At 36.1% G+C, this 16,916-nt stretch overlaps 1 protein-coding gene across 1 annotated transcript in view; it reads left to right on the top strand.

Moving 5' to 3' along the window:
- The window catches only part of prrc2b (proline-rich coiled-coil 2B), a 77,896-nt gene extending 66,635 nt beyond the window's left edge, over window positions 1-11,261 (top strand). The window contains exons 27-31 of the mRNA XM_061733655.1: window positions 2,434-2,601; window positions 2,745-2,824; window positions 3,746-3,827; window positions 7,025-7,210; window positions 10,548-11,261. Coding sequence (XP_061589639.1) covers window positions 2,434-2,601; window positions 2,745-2,824; window positions 3,746-3,827; window positions 7,025-7,210; window positions 10,548-10,715 — 684 coding nt within the window. The 3' untranslated portion in view covers window positions 10,716-11,261. The remainder of the gene's footprint in view (window positions 1-2,433; window positions 2,602-2,744; window positions 2,825-3,745; window positions 3,828-7,024; window positions 7,211-10,547) is intronic.
- The last annotated feature ends 5,655 nt before the right edge of the window (window positions 11,262-16,916 follow it).

Below are 16,916 nucleotides of genomic sequence, written 5' to 3'. Positions count from 1 at the left end.
ATCCTCCCGCCGTGCAGCACCCTCAGCTTGCACGGCTGGAGATGAAATCCTCGAAAGGCTCCCATGTCAATAAACAGCTTCTTGACAGCGTTGAACTCCCGTCTCTGTCGCATCGTTTCTGCCGAGAAATCCTGCGCGAATTCGAGCTTTGATCCGTCATGTGTGATGTCCCGCTGCTTCGTGGAGCGCAGAACGAACTCCCTGTCCTGGTACTTGAGGAACCGAATGAGGACGGCTCTGTTGACGTTGGGATTTGCTGGGGCCAGCGTGCGGTGGGCTCTTTCCAGTATGAATGATCTATCAGGCTCGGTGCCCAGCCACCGGGGTAGCATGTCATTTATAAAGTCAAAAAGAGGACGCTTACCCTCAGCTCCCTCCTTAAGACCAAACAGCCGAATATTTTTCCTCCTCCCACGGTTCTCCAGATCCTCTGTCTTCTCCTCCAGGTGAGCGAGTCGTCTCGTTGCCGCAGCCAGCGCCGTCTCGGTCTTGTCCAGCCTTTCCTCCGTCTCGGCTATGCGAGCCTCTGCCTCCCCGACACGTTTTTCATTAGCCGTTACCTCTCGTTTGATTTCACCCAGGTTGTTCTCCAGCACCAGCATGGAGCTCTTCAGTTCCCCCAGTTGGCCGTTTATCCCATCCAACTTAGAGCCGAACTCAGAGCGCAGCGCTCTCAGCTCCGTCAGCACGTCGGCTACGTTAGCCATGTTAGCTCCGTCGTCCTCGGCCGGCAGTGTTGTCTTCGCGCTTCGTGAGTTCGTTTTGCGAGCTTTTGCAAAAATATCGCACTCCTTGGCTGCTGAGGGTTTTGGCATAGTCTGTAACCTATAGTTGGTCAGGTTTGCAAAAGTTTGGGGTGGTTTTATGTGCGAAGTTAAGTGGAGCCTTCACACTAAGCAGCCATCCAGTTCGGGCTCTCTAGCGCCCCCCCCATTTTAAATAGTTTTGAGGAGAAATACATTTGTTTACCACCTCAGTCAGTGTTGCCAGATTGGGCAGGTTTCAGCCCAGTTGGGCTTCATTTGACTTTGGGCTGAAAAATAACGGACTGGGCGGGTTGATCAAATTTGGGCTGCTTTTCCTGGTTTTTACTAAATATTTAGGAGAAATTATTAACATTAAAAAAAATCTTTAAAAGTCTTAAATTCCATTTTTGCTAAAATAAGGCCTTTTAAATGTCTTAATTTGTCCTAAATTTCAATCCAAGGGTGTTAATTTTAGAGGGAATGTATCCAGTCATCCATTAAAAAGTTTATTTCATCGTTTTGAGGAGAATCTCCTGCGGAGGTTCTAAATCTGGGTTGCCAGGTTGGGCAAGTTTCAGCCCAATTGGGCTGAAAAATATATATTTGGGCTGCTTTTCCTGGATTTTTACAAAGTATTTAGGAAGTTTCAGCCCAATTTGGCTGAAATTTTTTTTTTTTTTTTTTAATTTTTATATATATTTGGTCTGCTTTTCCTGGTTTTTACTAAATATGTAGGAGAAATTATTAACAAAAAAGTTTCCATTATGGCAGAGAAAAGTAGAAACGTACACAATAAACTTATATTATGTTTGCTTTAATCTACTCAAATTAATTGTATGTCTTTGTTTGGAGCCTAAACTTCCTATTAAGTGGTCTTGTGGAGCTTGAAATGTATTAAGCATTTAATAATTGACGGTTTTAACATAGAGAATGTTTGATCCCGGCTGGTTTCATTATTTCGTGGACAATTTTCATGGATTTCTTAGTGACTTTTCTTTTTGGTCTGGTTTCCAAGGATACTGAAAACAAGGATTGGACAAATGGGGGGATTGCACATGCGCAGTAATAAATGAAGAAAGTTGTTTCTGGTTCTTTTGTTGATCAGATTGAAAATTAACAGTTTTAGATTTTTTTAATGTTGAAACAGAAAATAAATCAAATATGAAACCTGGGAGTGAAACATGAGTTTAATCTGTAAAAAAGACTGTAATCTAGTCTTCACTACGTCATGAAACTGCAGTGATGCTGTGACAGTCCGTTCTGCTGCAGCGTCCAATCAATAACATGTACTGAACTCTAACATACTGCCCACCTGTTGGAAACGAATAGGAAATAGAGAAAAAAGTTTTCCAATCGCTGTTTTAATTCCCAATTTCGATTTTCAAACACATCAATGAAATCGGCTAATGGATAATGGATAACGATCCGTTTTCTGTTTTTTATTATCAAAACAAAAGATGGGAAACAGATTATTTTGGTTTATTTCTCTATTTTTATTTTGTCATTTCAAAACAAAAAACGGATGGCCGCGAAGTACACGGACCGACATGACTCAGAGGTTGAATTTCTAATTCATTTAGCAAAAACAATCAAAAGATTGTTTTTAAGACATTCAAGGCCTGTTTAAAATAGGGATTAGATGCCATAATAGGTCCCCTTTAAAATGTATGTGACCTGTTGCCCTCAGGTGACGATGCCCCTGCCCGGCTCCCAGCTGCGCTACGGTTCGGCCCAGCAGCATCTCATCCTCCCTCAGTCCATCCAGCTGCCCCAAGGCCAGAACCTGTCGGTGGGCGCGCCGCGCCGAATGCTGCCCCCCGGCTCCCAGCCCAACGTCATGACCGGCGGCAGAGACGTGAGTCTTGTCCTGAAATTCATCTTCAAATCATTTCCAACTTAAGCTGAATATCTTAAAATATTTTAAGACGGATTATACCCACAAAACGTCCTTTATGTGTATTAACTATGTGTTTGTTATGTGTCGGCCCGTTTTTTTAGGGCGGTCAAATGGAAATGAAAGGATTTCAGTTCTCTGAAAAGCTCAATCATTCCCCAGGCTTATCTGGAAGTTCCTACAGGTGCGTGAAATTTTATATATATATTATATTTTGTTGGTCTGTAAAGATGGAAAGAAAGAAAGAAATGAGCCAGAAAGAAAGGAGCCTGAAAGAAAGAAAGAAATGAGCCTGAAAGAAAGAAAGAAAGAAAGAAATGAGCCTGAAAGAAAGAAAGAAAGAAAGAAATGAGCCAGAAAGAAAGAAAGAAATGAGCCAGAAAGAAAGAAAGAAATGAGCCAGAAAGAAAGAAAGAAATGAGCCAGAAAGAAAGAGAGAAATGAGCCAGAAAGAAAGAAAGAAATGAGCCAGAAAGAAAGAAAGAAATGAGCCTGAAAGAAAGAAAGAAATGAGCCAGAAAGAAAGAAAGAAAGAAATGAGCCAGAAAGAAAGAAAGAAAGAAATGAGCCTGAAAGAAAGAAAGGAGCCTGAAAGAAAGAAAGAAAGAAAGAAAGAAATGAGCCTGAAAGAAAGAAAGAAATGAGCCTGAAAGAAAGAAAGAAAGAAAGAAATGAGCCTGAAAGAAAGAAAGAAAGAAATGAGCCTGAAAGAAAGAAAGAAAGAAATGAGCCTGAAAGAAAGAAAGAAAGAAAGAAAGGAGCCTGAAAGAAAGAAAGAAAGAAAGAAAGAAAGAAAGAAAGGAGCCTGAAAGAAAGAAAGAAATGAGCCTGAAAGAAAGAAAGAAAGGAGCCTGAAAGAAAGAAAGAAAGGAGCCTGAAAGAAAGAAAGAAAGAAAGAAAGAAAGAAAGAAAGGAGCCTGAAAGAAAGAAAGAAAGAAAGAAAGAAAGAAAGAAAGGAGCCTGAAAGAAAGAAAGAAATGAGCCTGAAAGAAAGAAAGAAAGAAATGAGCCAGAAAGAAAGAAATGAGCCTGAAAGATAGAAAGAAATGAGCCAGAAAGAAAGAATAAAAACTAATTCAGTTTTCATTTTCGCCTTTCTTTTCAGGCCTGGCTCTGCGAGTCCCAGTGGGAAGTCCTCTGGCCCTGGGGGGCCCGTCGGCCCTCTGACCGCACATTTTACCCAGCAGGTGTGTAGTTTTCATGCATATCTTCGTCATTTTTTAACTTGGGTCAAAACTTTAAGCTGTTGATCCAAGGGTCTTAATTTTTGAGGGAATTTATCCGCTCATCATTAAAAAGTTTTCTTACATTTTGAAAAGGGAAAAGTTTATTAAATAGTTTTGAGGAGAAATAAACCTGTTTACCGGTTGTTAGACGCCTCAGTCAGGGTTGCCAGGTTGAGCAGGTTTCCTCCCAATTGGGCGGATTGATAACATTTGGTCTGCTTTTCCTGGTTTTTACAAAATATTTAGGAGAAATTATTAACAAAGTTTCCATTATGGCAGAGAAAAGTAGAAACATACACAATAAACTCACTGATATTTTATTTGCTATAATAATACATTTCATTTGTTAGGCGCCTTTCATGGCACTCAAGGTCGCCGTACAACAATCAAAATACAAAAACACAATTTAAACAATAGAGAACAGCAAAGTTAGAGGCAGAACACAAACCACGTAAGTTGTAAGTGTACTTAGTTGATTAAAATCTCATTTGTGAAACAACCTTCACCAGTAAAGTCAGACATGTAATGACGACCAAAAATCTTTTTGAGTGAGGCTGGATTCTGAACCTAAATCTTTAACCTAGTCCAGGGGTCGGCAACCCAAAATGTTGAAAGAGCCATATTGGACCAAAAACACAAAAAACGAATATGTCTGGAGCCGTAAAAAATGAAAAGTCTTGTATCAGCCTTAGAATGAAGACAAATGGTGAAAGGAGAAATGTCGAAAAAAAGTCAAAATGTGGAGAAAAAAGTCAAAATTTAGAGAAAAAAGTCAAAATGTTGAGATTAATGTTGAAGTACAATCTCGAGAAAAAAGTGGAAATGTCGAGAAAAAAGTCGAAATGTTGAGAAAAAAGTCAAAATGTCGAGATTAAAAAGGAAAGGAAAAAGGAAGAAAAAAAGTGGAAAAAAGGAAAGAAAGAAGAAGAAAAAAGAAAAAAAAACAAGAAAAGGAAAAAAAGAGAAAATAAAGACAGAAGGAGAAAAAAGGGAAAAAAAGAAGAAAAAAGAAAAAAAAACAAGAAAAGAGAAAATAAAGACAGAAGGAGAAAAAGGGAAAAAAAGAAGAAAAAAGCAAAAAGAAAGAAAAAAAAAAGGAAAAAAAGAGAAAAAAAAGAGAAAGAAAGGGGGGAAAAAAAGAAGCGAAAAAGGGGAAAAAAAGGTGAAACATTTTTGAAAAAGCTCCAGGAGCCACTAGGGCGGCGCTGAAGAGCCGCATGCGGCTCTAGAGCCGCGGGTTGCCGACCCCTGACCTAGTCAATTTAATTGTAGTCTTTGTTTGGAGCCTGAACTTTTTGGTGGGGCTATTTAGTGGTTCTGTGAAGCTTGAAATTTATTCTGCGTTCAATAATTTACCGTTTGAACATAGAGAAAGTAAAATTCGGGCTGTTTTTTCATTATTTCTGCGGGTTTTAAATCACGTTTGGGCTGAAACCTGTCAGATCTGGCAACCTCGACCTCAGCGCTGGATTTTCTCATTGACTTGTCTTTTTGGTCTTTAAATTTAGTTTGAAAATGGTATTAAAGTCTTCCATTTAACTTGGTCAAACCTGCAGACGCCCTGTAGTCGAGGCCTTTGCATTAGCGCCAGTTAATGTTGAGGTTTAATAAACTATCAGAAGTCGATTTCTGCATCTGAAAATGTTCATTCAGGACCTCTTTCTATAAATTAATGGTTAATGACTTGTTAGGGTTATGAATGAATGAAGTTTATTCAGTCATGACAACACAAAACACCAAAAAAACATTGTGCACAGCATTAACATTTCATACAAAACCAAAAATGTGTTGAACAAAGACTGAAAAGGCAAAATGAAGCAAAATGCTTATATAAGCCTATCCTATTGTACCAACTTTCTTTTTTTGGCTACCGACCTCCAGAAAACCAAAAAGAGAATAGTAAAGCAAAGAAACAACAAAAGGCAAAGAAACAACAGAAAAGCAAAGAAACATTTACAGATGGTCAATTGCACTTATAAGCTTCAAAAATAGCTTTACAAACCATTTTCTTAAAAACAAAAAGAGAATGACATGTTTTTAAATTTATGTTTGCATCATTCCAGAATTTAACTCCAGTAATGGAGACACATCTCCTTTTCATACCTTTTTTTAGCTTTTTGTACAGTGAAATTGCAGACACGTCTAAGATTGTAACGAGTCTCCTGAATTGAAAAGAACATCTGTATTGGGTCAGGGAGCATTTTTGATTTTGCTCTGAACATAATTTGCATGATTTTATAATAAAACAAATCATAAAATTTAATAACATGAGAATTTAGAAAAAGTGGATCTGTGTGAGTGTAGTAATCAGTAGGGCTGGGGATCGATTCAAATGTCAAGATTCGATTCCGATTCTTAAGATTCAGAATCGATTATCACGATTTGATCCGATTTTGATTTGGGTTACTGTTAATAAAACAGTTTTTTCAGCTGTTGCATGAATTATATGACTGTAGTTCTGCAACATATTAATACTAGTATTATATTGAGATTAAACAGCAAGTATTGCAGCTAATGATGCTGTAAGGACCAATCACCTCCCAGAATGCTGATAGAACTGCTTTCAGAAACATCATGTGGGTCAGAATTACCAAACAGATCCAGGGAGGAAACATTTATGAGAATTTGGTTTTTAACATTTATTCAAATGTAACCCCAAGACAGTATATAAAGCAAAGAAATATAGACAATGTATGCAATTATAACTGAAAACTTTAATGTTTTCATACCTTTAAACATATTTAAAGGCAAAAACATGGCACCAGTTATTCTCTTGTCCAACAAAACATTACTTTTTTGGGCATAAACAAAAAAGTACCAAAAGTTGTAATGTAATGATGAAAAAAAATATATATATATATATTTTTTTTTAAATCGATCTTTAGACATGTGAATCGATTTTTAGGAATGAATATGAGAATCGATTTAAAATCGGAGAATCGGTTTTTCTCAACACAGGCCTAGTAATCAGCCTTATTGATGATACGTATGGCTCGTTTTTGAAGTTTTATTATTTAATTTAAGGTGGTTTTAAATGATTTTTTTCATGATGAATACTTAAAAAAAAAAAAAAAAAACTGAAAATGCACTCAGAAACGGAATTCTTGCAAACTAATTCTTTGTTATATTTCCTCCTCTTCCTTGCCCATAACACACAGGTCCCACAAGCTCAAGGCAGCATGGTCATGCACATGCGCCCCCCCACTACCGGCCCCTTCCCCAACCCCATTCAGAGACCCGTCATCATCCGCCCCCCCCCTTACAACCCCGGCCGCGAGCCCCCCCACCCTCCCCCTCCTTCGGCCCCTGAGCCCCCAGTCAAAGGGCCCGAGGATGGCATGAAGGTGAGCCACCCACTATAAATATAGGTAATCTAATTTAATCCATTTTTCTTTTCTCTCTACTTGAATTGTTTTCCGTACTTCTTGTGTTTCCTTTCGTCTTCAAATGCGTAGTGCTAGTGTTGAGTTTTAGTTTTAGTTTTGAGATTTGTGTGATGTTGAACTAAAGTAGTAATCTCTTTTCTTCTCAACGCAATGTTTGCTTTTGTCGTTTTTATTAAATATTTTCATCTAATGGTAATTTAGACTTGTGAATTATACACATTCTAATCATAATTATTAGGGGTGTCAAACGATTTATTTTTTTAATTGCATGTTAGTTAACTCGCGATTAATCGCACGTTTATTCACACTTTTTGCTGTTCTAAATTACCTTAATGTATTTTTTAAATGTTTTTCATACTGTTAACAACATGAGAAAGGGCAAATATGCTGCTTTATGCCAATGTTTATTTAACTTTCCACAAAAAAAAAAGCTTTTGACCTGAATGTAACATTCCTTCATAAATACAAACACGATGTCGTCCCCAACTTTACACTTGGAAAGACTAACTTAAGATTCCTTGTTTTTTTTTAAGCAGCTCAATGTAAAACAATGAACCATATGCATCATAAACATTGTACAGGAAGTGCATTGCTCAGTTAAATTCTCCATGTAATTATGTCTAACCTCATATGGAGAAAAATAAAAGGCTAAAAAAATATCCCTTTCTCCTAAGTGGGATCAAAACAGGGGGATACAAAAAATAAATTACAAGCTTTTGATGGGGGAGGTGGGGGGAGGCTATCCGAATTAAATAATTCAGAATTAAACTATTTTCCTTCGAGTTTACATTGAAATAGTAATTCCGAATTAAGGTTTACATGGAAAACACGTTTGATCGACTTTATCCAATTCCTCTTAAGGTCTGGGGGTTGGGAAGGTTCTGATTGGATAGGGGGGCGCACCGGAAGTTAAACTACCGGAAGAAAAACAAACTTAGCCGCTACAACTTTGAAAAGCTCACAATTTTTATGTTTCCTGCCATCTGTTCTTTTAATTATTTCCAGGTCCTCCAAGCTATTTATTAAATAAATGGTCTCTGCTCTTGACTATGGAGAATTTTTTGTGCCAAAATTAAATAAATAAATACATCATTAATTAATTAAATTGGGAATGAAATATATCATTAATTAATTAAATGTGTCATTCATTAATTAAAATTAGAATGAAATATGTCATTAATTAATTAAAATACAATTCATTTTAAGTAAAAAAAAATATATTTATTATTTCAGCATTTAATTAATTAATGACACATTTAATTAATTAATGATATATTTCATTCCCATTTTAATTAATTAAAGATGTATTTATTTATTTAATTTTGGCACCAAAAATCCTCCATACTTGACCACTGTTTACTGCGTGCTGCCGTCTTGAAACTTTGTTTGGAAAACCAGCCCAGCGCGGAATATAAGCGTCATGGAGACAGACGGGCGAGGGAACGAGCAGAAAGAAAGACCGGAATTAATTTAAAGGGGACTTATTATGAAAAACGTTTTCTCTTGCGTTAAAGGAGCTTGAGGCAGGATTTATGAAAAAAAATTGTATACGTTTTAAGTTTTCTAGTAATAATGTCAGATGAAGCGTTCCAAATCAAAAAGAATGAGCCCTCTAGTGTATCTGTCCGTTTCCTTGAACAGGCTGTGTGCTGCAAAATGTGCTGCAATTCGGTCCCGAATTTCCCGCGCTGTCCTGTGGATGTGACGTCACATGACGCTGCATGCGCGTTCTCCCCGTTCTCCCGTGCCGGCTTCACTGTTGGCTGCAGTACCCCCAACGGCCGTCGTGGTGAAGGGTGGCGCTAGAGAGTCTCATTTCTTAAAAGGAGCCTCATGCTCCTTTTAACATATATAAAGTGGTTTCCCCTCAGCCTGCCAACTCAGAGAAGGAGGAACCAGATTCTGCAGTGTCTGTACAGCCGCCCGGATGAGCCGTCCAGTGTGATGTGGATCTACGAGCCAATAAGATTCTGCTCCCGTCGTTACGTAACCAGAATGCGATTTACATCGCTTGGCCTCCGATGCGTGAAACCACGCCCACAACTAAGTCCGCCGGCCGGAGCTTCCGCCATTTTTTCGTAGCGGTGTATCGCATCATTCGGCAGCCAATCAGCACAGAGCCTCATTATCATAGCCCCGCCCACTCAGAATCCTGCATAGATAAAGAGGTTAGAGACTGGGAAGATAAAGACATGGTTTAGAGGCTGAATTTCTAATTTATTTAGCAAAAACAATCAAAAGCTTGTTTTAAGACATTCAAGGCCTGTTTAAAATGGGTATTAGATGCCATAATAGGTCTCCTTTTAAAGCGGAATGAGTGAATACATGATCGCGGAATTATTCTATTCGGATTTAAAATCGGAATAAACCAGCCACTTCGGAATTAAGTTTAATTTGGAATGGTCATTTTCATTTGGAATTAGGTGTTTACATTGCAATTTTTACTCATTTTTAAATCGGATTTAATTTTAATTCTGAATTAAAGAGGAATTAAACTTCCCATTAGGGCTGGGCGATATGGACCAAAAGTCATATCTCGATATTTTCTAGCTGAATGGCGATACTCTATATATATCGATATTTTTTCTGTGCCATAATTGGGGTTTCCCCCAAAGCATTATAGCATAGCATCTCTGTTAGCTTCATTTTTTTCTGAGGAAAACCCTTAAAAAAACAGTCAGTTTTAATACAAAGCCTCGTGCCAAATGTCACACAGGTTCCTTTATTAACAGAGGTCTGCACAATATCAAAATGTATAAAATAAATGAAATAAAAATAAACTGCCTGCATATATAGAATAAAAATGCTTCTTGAATAAAATAAAACAAATATCCCTTTCCTGCATAACAATTAAATTAAAATACACTGTACAATTAATACAATGTAGACAGAAACAGGCAGACTTTTCAACTGAGGTTGACAGTTGTGCAAATAACAAAACATTTGTGCAAATTTCAAATAAAACATTCAAGTCAATTTGTCACAAAATAAGCTATATCAAAATCATAAAAAAAAAAAAAAAAAAAAAATTTTAAATCGATATAAACGATATTGTCTAGTACCATATCGTGTTTGAAAATATATCGATATATATTAAAATCTCGATATATCGCCCAGCCCTACTTCCCATGTAAACGCACTCATTAACGCGTTAACTTTGACAGCCCTAACAATTATTATAGGGATAATAATTATAAATCTTGACTGTTTTGGACGGTTCAGTTTTAACTGTATAAATGTGAAGCTTGTGCGTCATCTGGTCCATCACTAAGTCCTCCTCTCTTCTTCCCATCAGGGTAAAACACTGCACGAGGTCCGCAAGGCAGTGAGAGAATCTAAATCAGCATCCGGGGGAATGACCAGCAAACTCCAGGAGCCCCCGGCCTCCGCGGGTCAAGCCAAACCAGCACGCACTGGACCCATCAAACCCCAGGTTACCAAGGTAGAAGAGAACAAGGCATAAAAACGGACCTCCGACTCGTCATTACCTCCAAGCCTGCCAACGCGACGCTCCTTGACCAGTGTCTGAACCCTCTGCAGCTGATCCCCGCGGCCAGGCGGGGCAAACACCCGCAGATATCACTTTCCCTTCTGGCACCGTCAGAACTGGACTCTTGTTTCACACACCGAGTTTAGAGTTATATAAATATATATATATATAAATATATATCCATACACAGACCATGTTTAAGCAGTTCTCTTCAATCTCCTCTTTAATTTATTAGTCACTTTTTGGTTATTATGTTTTTGTGTTTTCTTTTTTTTTTTTTTTTTTTAATCTCTGCAAGTAGGGGGGGCGGGGAAGAAAAATGGCCGGTTCTAACCGCATTTCATACTGTTTCTCCCGCCAAAACTGTTTCTCCCCATTGGAACTGAGGCCCTAAAGACCCACACAACCCACTTTTGCAGTCTGTTGTTTTAACTTTGTTTAAGCAAATTTGCAGTGGGGCACTTTTGTCATTTCATATGTTGTTTTGCTGGTGAAAAATAAAGGTTCGTCACAACCATCCATTGAGGTCCCGGTGCAGGTTCTTTTTTTTTTTTTTTTTTTTTTTTTTTTTTTTTTTAAATCAAGAAAAGGTGACTTTTACATTTTTTTTTTTAATCAGAAAAAATGGGGGTTATTATTTTAAATTATTTTGTAATGTTTTAATCTTTTTTTTTTTTTTTTTTTCAGGAAAAAAAGGTGACTCCATTTTTTTTTTTATAATTTTTTTTTTTTTTTTATTATTTTAATATCAAGGATTTTCTTTATTACATTTTTGTGATTTTTTTTTTTTTTTTTTTTTTTTTTTTTTTTTTTTTTTGATATTCCCCCCCCCACAACATCTTTGCATGTCAACATGGCAAAAATCCAGTGTGCCATCCCAGACATGCACCTTTGGAAGTACCCGACACAACCAATGAACTATGGCAGAACCGCTTGCATTGGTAGAAACACGTGCTTCTGGAAACCTTTTTCCACATTCTGTTACTTTTAATTGTAAATTCAACAAAACAAATGAAGAAGAAAAGATGAACACTTTGCAAAATCATGTCACTTCCTTGGGAACTTCACCGACGCTGGCACAGAGTGTGCATGTGATTTGCCGAGTGTGTGAACTTGCAAGACTCCGATCTAAAAGACACTTTCACAAAGACTGTCTGAACGCGGCGTTTATTGATTATTGTATGGATTTTGATCAGCCGCGCCGGGAACGGCATTGGGCTGAAGTTTTGAGGACGGTTTCTGGGGCTTCCCCCCTCAAATAGCTCATTGAACCGTCTGCTTACCGCTTTGCTTGGGTTGTAATGAATCAAATCGTGTGTTGATAAATGTGATGTGGTATTTTTATTTAAAAAAAGAAGAAAAAAAAAAAGGAAAAATCTCTCAACTTTGGATGATATGCTGCATTTTCTTTTGACACCCCCCCCCCCCTTCCGGGAAAGTTTCCTTTTTAAATTTCATTGAGTCAGTATCCGGTCTCTGGAGTGGCACTAGCAATAAATGCAGCCTGGCTATAATCAATAATCACAATCAGGGTCCAAATATACGTTGGGGTTTACTGTTTGAGGCTAATAATCACAAACGAGAGTTTTCTGGCTTTGCTTGTTAAATTACAGCATAGTCTTTCCTTTTGAGTGAGCACAGGAGTTCCAGTGTACCATGAAGGACTTTTAAAGTGTTTGAAAATGTGAAGCTGTTTTATTTTTTTTCTTCCATTTTTTTTTTTTTTTTTTTTTTTTTTTAAACTTCAATCTGGTCAATGAACACAATGAACACAAGAAAAAAACAACCAATTTTACGTCATAACTGGTTCGATGTTACTGCTTAACTACATTTCATTTTAGATATTGTGGCACTATACAGGATTTAATGTTGGAAAGGTCACTGTGTCCCTGAAATGGACAGCTTTCACTCCTCCTTCGGACTGTTTCAGCCTTTTATCTCTGACTTCAGAACATCTTGGGAGCTCCCCGTCATTGTATCTTGCCCTGTTTCTGTTTTGTTTTTTGCACTTTTAAGATGCATATTTGATTTTCTTTGTCTTGAGGACCAGTGCTTTCTACATCTGATCCAGCATTATGTTTATCTTACCTGATCTTTCTCCTGTCAGGTATTTGGTCATTACTCTCCCTTGATTTTGGGGGGAAAAGAGAACGTATTAAAAGAAATAAAGCATTTGGAATTTCTTAAACGTACTCTTGATTTTAAACCATCGCTTTTTCGTATTAAAAAGAAGGCTTAATATAATTGTGACAGCAGGAATAATGGATTTTTTTTGTGTGATGTGTTTTTGTAGAAGCTTGAGGATTATAAATTCTCTCTTTGGTTGATTTACGTGGTAGATATTTCACATGTCAGGTGAGCTTTAATTCCTGACTAATCCAAAATTAGACAGATTTTGTAATTACGAGTTGGAGGCTCCGCCCACACCTGTCGTCTTGGTCATAGATTATATATATATATATATATATATATATGGCTAGATGACTCAAGGCGGAGTCTCCAGCGTTGTTCACCGGCGGCCATCTTGCCACAGGAGAGCTCGCTCACTCATAACATTGTGTTTAATGGTGCATGTACTGCTTAAACAACCTTAACTTGCTCAATTCTCAACAGATTTTCAAACTGTTTGGTTTGTTATGAACGTCAGAGATGTAGTTATGACACTGCATACTTGTGAATAATTATAAACATTGAAAAACGTACTTTTGTATGAAAATAACAAGAAACGGATAGCTATGACATGGTATTTATATTAAATGAATATTTCTATAGTATTCTTAGTAATATTTATATTTACATTATAACATATATACATATATTATTACCTTATAACGTATGTATGTATGTATGTATATATATATATAACATGTTATAATGTTAAAAAAAAAATATATATATATATATATATATATACACATGTTATAAGGTAATAATATATGTATATATGTTATAATGTAAATATAAATATTACTAAGAATACTATAGAAATATTCATTTAATATAAATACTATGTCATAGCTATCTGTTTCTTGTTATTTTCATACAAAAGTACGTTTTTCAATGTTTATAATTATTCACAAGTATGCAGTGTCATAACTACATCTCTGACGTTCATGACAAACCAAACTGTTTGAAAATCTGTCAAGAATTGAGCAAGTTAAGGTTGTTTAAGCAGTAAATGCACCATTAAACACAATGTTATGAGTGAGCGAGCTCTCCTGTGGCAAGATGGCCGCCGGTGAACAACGCTGGAGACTCCGCCTTGAGTCATCTAGCCTCATGGTTACCATGGTTACCCCTCAGTTCGTAGCTCCTCACCTGAGTCAACATAACATTTTTTGATTTCTTTTTATTGAAAATTCTTGAATTTACAAACCAACAAGGCACATTAGAAAAGGCCTGTACTGAGTGGACAAATTAATGAAATAAGAAATAGAAAATAAGGAACAAAAACACTTTACAAAATAATGAAAAATAAAATAAATGTAGCTTAAATTGAAAAGAAAACGAGGATAAAAGAAATGTTGCGGTCATAATTTCCTTCTGGTACGTTTATACATCATTTAAATCTGAATCTTTATAACACTGAATGTAATTAATTCAGCAGTTTGTTCGCAGATTTGAAGTTCATATACTTGAGGGATGTACAGTACAGCTTAAATTCGTTATAAAAGGAATTGAAGATACCTGAGTCAGGATAATAGTTGTCTCCTCCCCCTGGTGTTCATAAATAATATTGCAACATATAGTGGTTTTAATTAAAAAAAAAAAAAAATAAGCATCTTCTCCTGGGGGCCTATGAAAGAAGAATCTGTAAAATAAAAAAGTAAATGTGCCTTTTTGAAAGTAATAAACAAATTTTGACATTTCTCACAATTAAGATGTCTTCATTGAATTTCAAGGTTTTCAAGCACAATTTTTTTTTTTTTTTAATTATTTTTCACAATTAATATAAAAGTAACAATGTTGCATTGAGAATGTATATCACAACCATAACAGAAACAAAAATACCCCCCACTGAGGGTTGTGCTGGTGCAGGTTCAGATGGAATCAAAATTGTTATCTTGCAAAACATATCGAAGAAAAAAAATAAAAGGAAATCTGTTACCATCTCTGTTAACGGGTCGGTTTTGACCCGTTTTAAATTATCTCTAAAATACACTAAAAGCAATTATCCATCATCCAATTTGTTTCTCATCTCTTGGTTACATTGTTAGGCTTCCTTATCCATGAAAATATTGGTTTTAATATTTTTGGTATGGGACTCTGGGCCTTTTTTTGTCAGTATAACCCTTAATTTCAATTTTAAAAACTGGTAAAATGAGCCTCAAGAGAATCATATGAATAAATAAAAGGTTGTTGTGTTACCTGGCTATTACGGAGAGGTATTAGAATACGGTACATATCTTAAATACATTTGTTTCATTTATTTTTTCATTTTAATATTATTAACTATAGTAACATCTATGGTGTTATGGGTCAATTTTGACCCATTTACTTCAAGGAAATGGAAAAAAAGTAAAAGGTAACAATTTCAACCAGAGCATTTTATAATTTAGTGAAAAAAAAATGTTGGATATTATTTTGTTGAAATAAAGGTTCCTCACAAAGTCAAAAGCCTTGATGCAATAAGCGCATTTTTGTGATAGTTTTATGAATTTAACACCTAAGAACGGGTCGGTGGCGACCCTAACAACAGACGAAGGTTAAAGATGTTAAGTGAAAGGCACACAAAAGAGGAAAACAAAGTTGGCAGGCGTATTAATATCTAAACCTTGAGCTTCTCAAACGTCAAGGGTCCACCGTGTTCTCTCTCACGGTACCGAGCACAATTTCTCTGACTCATCAACACATTTGTTAATGATTTGATCATTTCAGATATCAAAGATTGCAGGCTTGCTGATTATTTTTACATATTTTCAACAATCTTTTTACACATTTCTGAGTGTTTTGACTAAAAGAGGCTTCAGAATCAGTCATTTCAGATGAGTCAAGGCAGAGAAAATTACAACCGAAAGGGAAACTCTTGTACTGTCATCTCTTCATGGAAACTGGTTTTGTGATTTGTCCGGGAGAAGGATGTAACACACTGCGACTGGAAAGACTGGAAAGAGTGGTCACACGGCTGGAAAAAAACAGTCCTGGAGTCTGGAAGGGTGTGATGATGGAAAACCTGCGATGTCCAGCCCCATGACCGGAGAACAGATGTGAGCAAGTGGAACTAACCCTGTAGCACCCTATAATGTAATCATTTCCTGAAAATGTAATAAAATTTGCACTTAACTCAATCGAAAATGTAATAAAACCCAATAATGTAATAACTTTCCCAATAATGTAATAAATTATCCTGACTGATATTGTAATAACATTTTTACAGATAATGTAATACCTTATTACATTATTGGGAATTTATTACATGGTACTCAAAGTCTGCAATTTAAGCCAATAGTCATTCTGGTGTTTCAAATCCAGCGTATATAACATTATTAGATACTTAAAACACAAAAACTTGTCAAGTATTACATTATCAGTTTTGGAAAAAAAAAAAAAAAAAAAGACCCACCTGAAAATGTAATAAATTCCCAATAATGTAATAATGTATTACATTATCGGTAAAAATGTTATTACGATATCAGTCAGGATATTTTATTACATTATAGGTGAAGTTATTACATTATTGGATTTTATTACATTTTCAAATGAGTTAAGTGCAAATTTTTTACATTTTCAGGCGTTATTACGTTTTCAGGAAATTATTACATTATAGGGTGCTACAATCCCTCCTTTTTATTTTTAATTTTTACTTTATTTGGACTTTCTGACATTTACTGAACTTTTCAGTGAGTTGTGGCGTCTTTTTTTTTTTTTATGTTTAGACATTTCAATTTGGTTCAACGTTAGAATTTTTACCTGATTCTTTTAACTTTATTCCTTTAAATTAAAAATGTTAATGACCTGAGAAGAAATAAATATTGATACATCAAACATGACTTCCTAAAATGCTAAAAACTGCATATAATATACAAAGAAAAATATGGTTTAAATGAGCTTGAAAGTGATTAGATGAAGTCTGAAACTAAACCATGTAATGTGTATATATCTGATGGGAAGAGGAGTCAGAATCAGTGATGGCTGGTTGATGAACCTTGTCTGGGTCGCGCCGTACTTGAGGTC

Source organism: Cololabis saira, chromosome 11, assembly GCF_033807715.1.
Source record: "Cololabis saira isolate AMF1-May2022 chromosome 11, fColSai1.1, whole genome shotgun sequence".
NCBI classification, from domain to species: domain Eukaryota; kingdom Metazoa; phylum Chordata; class Actinopteri; order Beloniformes; family Belonidae; genus Cololabis; species Cololabis saira.
The sequence above is the reverse complement of the archived record's forward strand: the minus strand, read 5'-3'. Positions and strand labels throughout refer to the sequence as shown.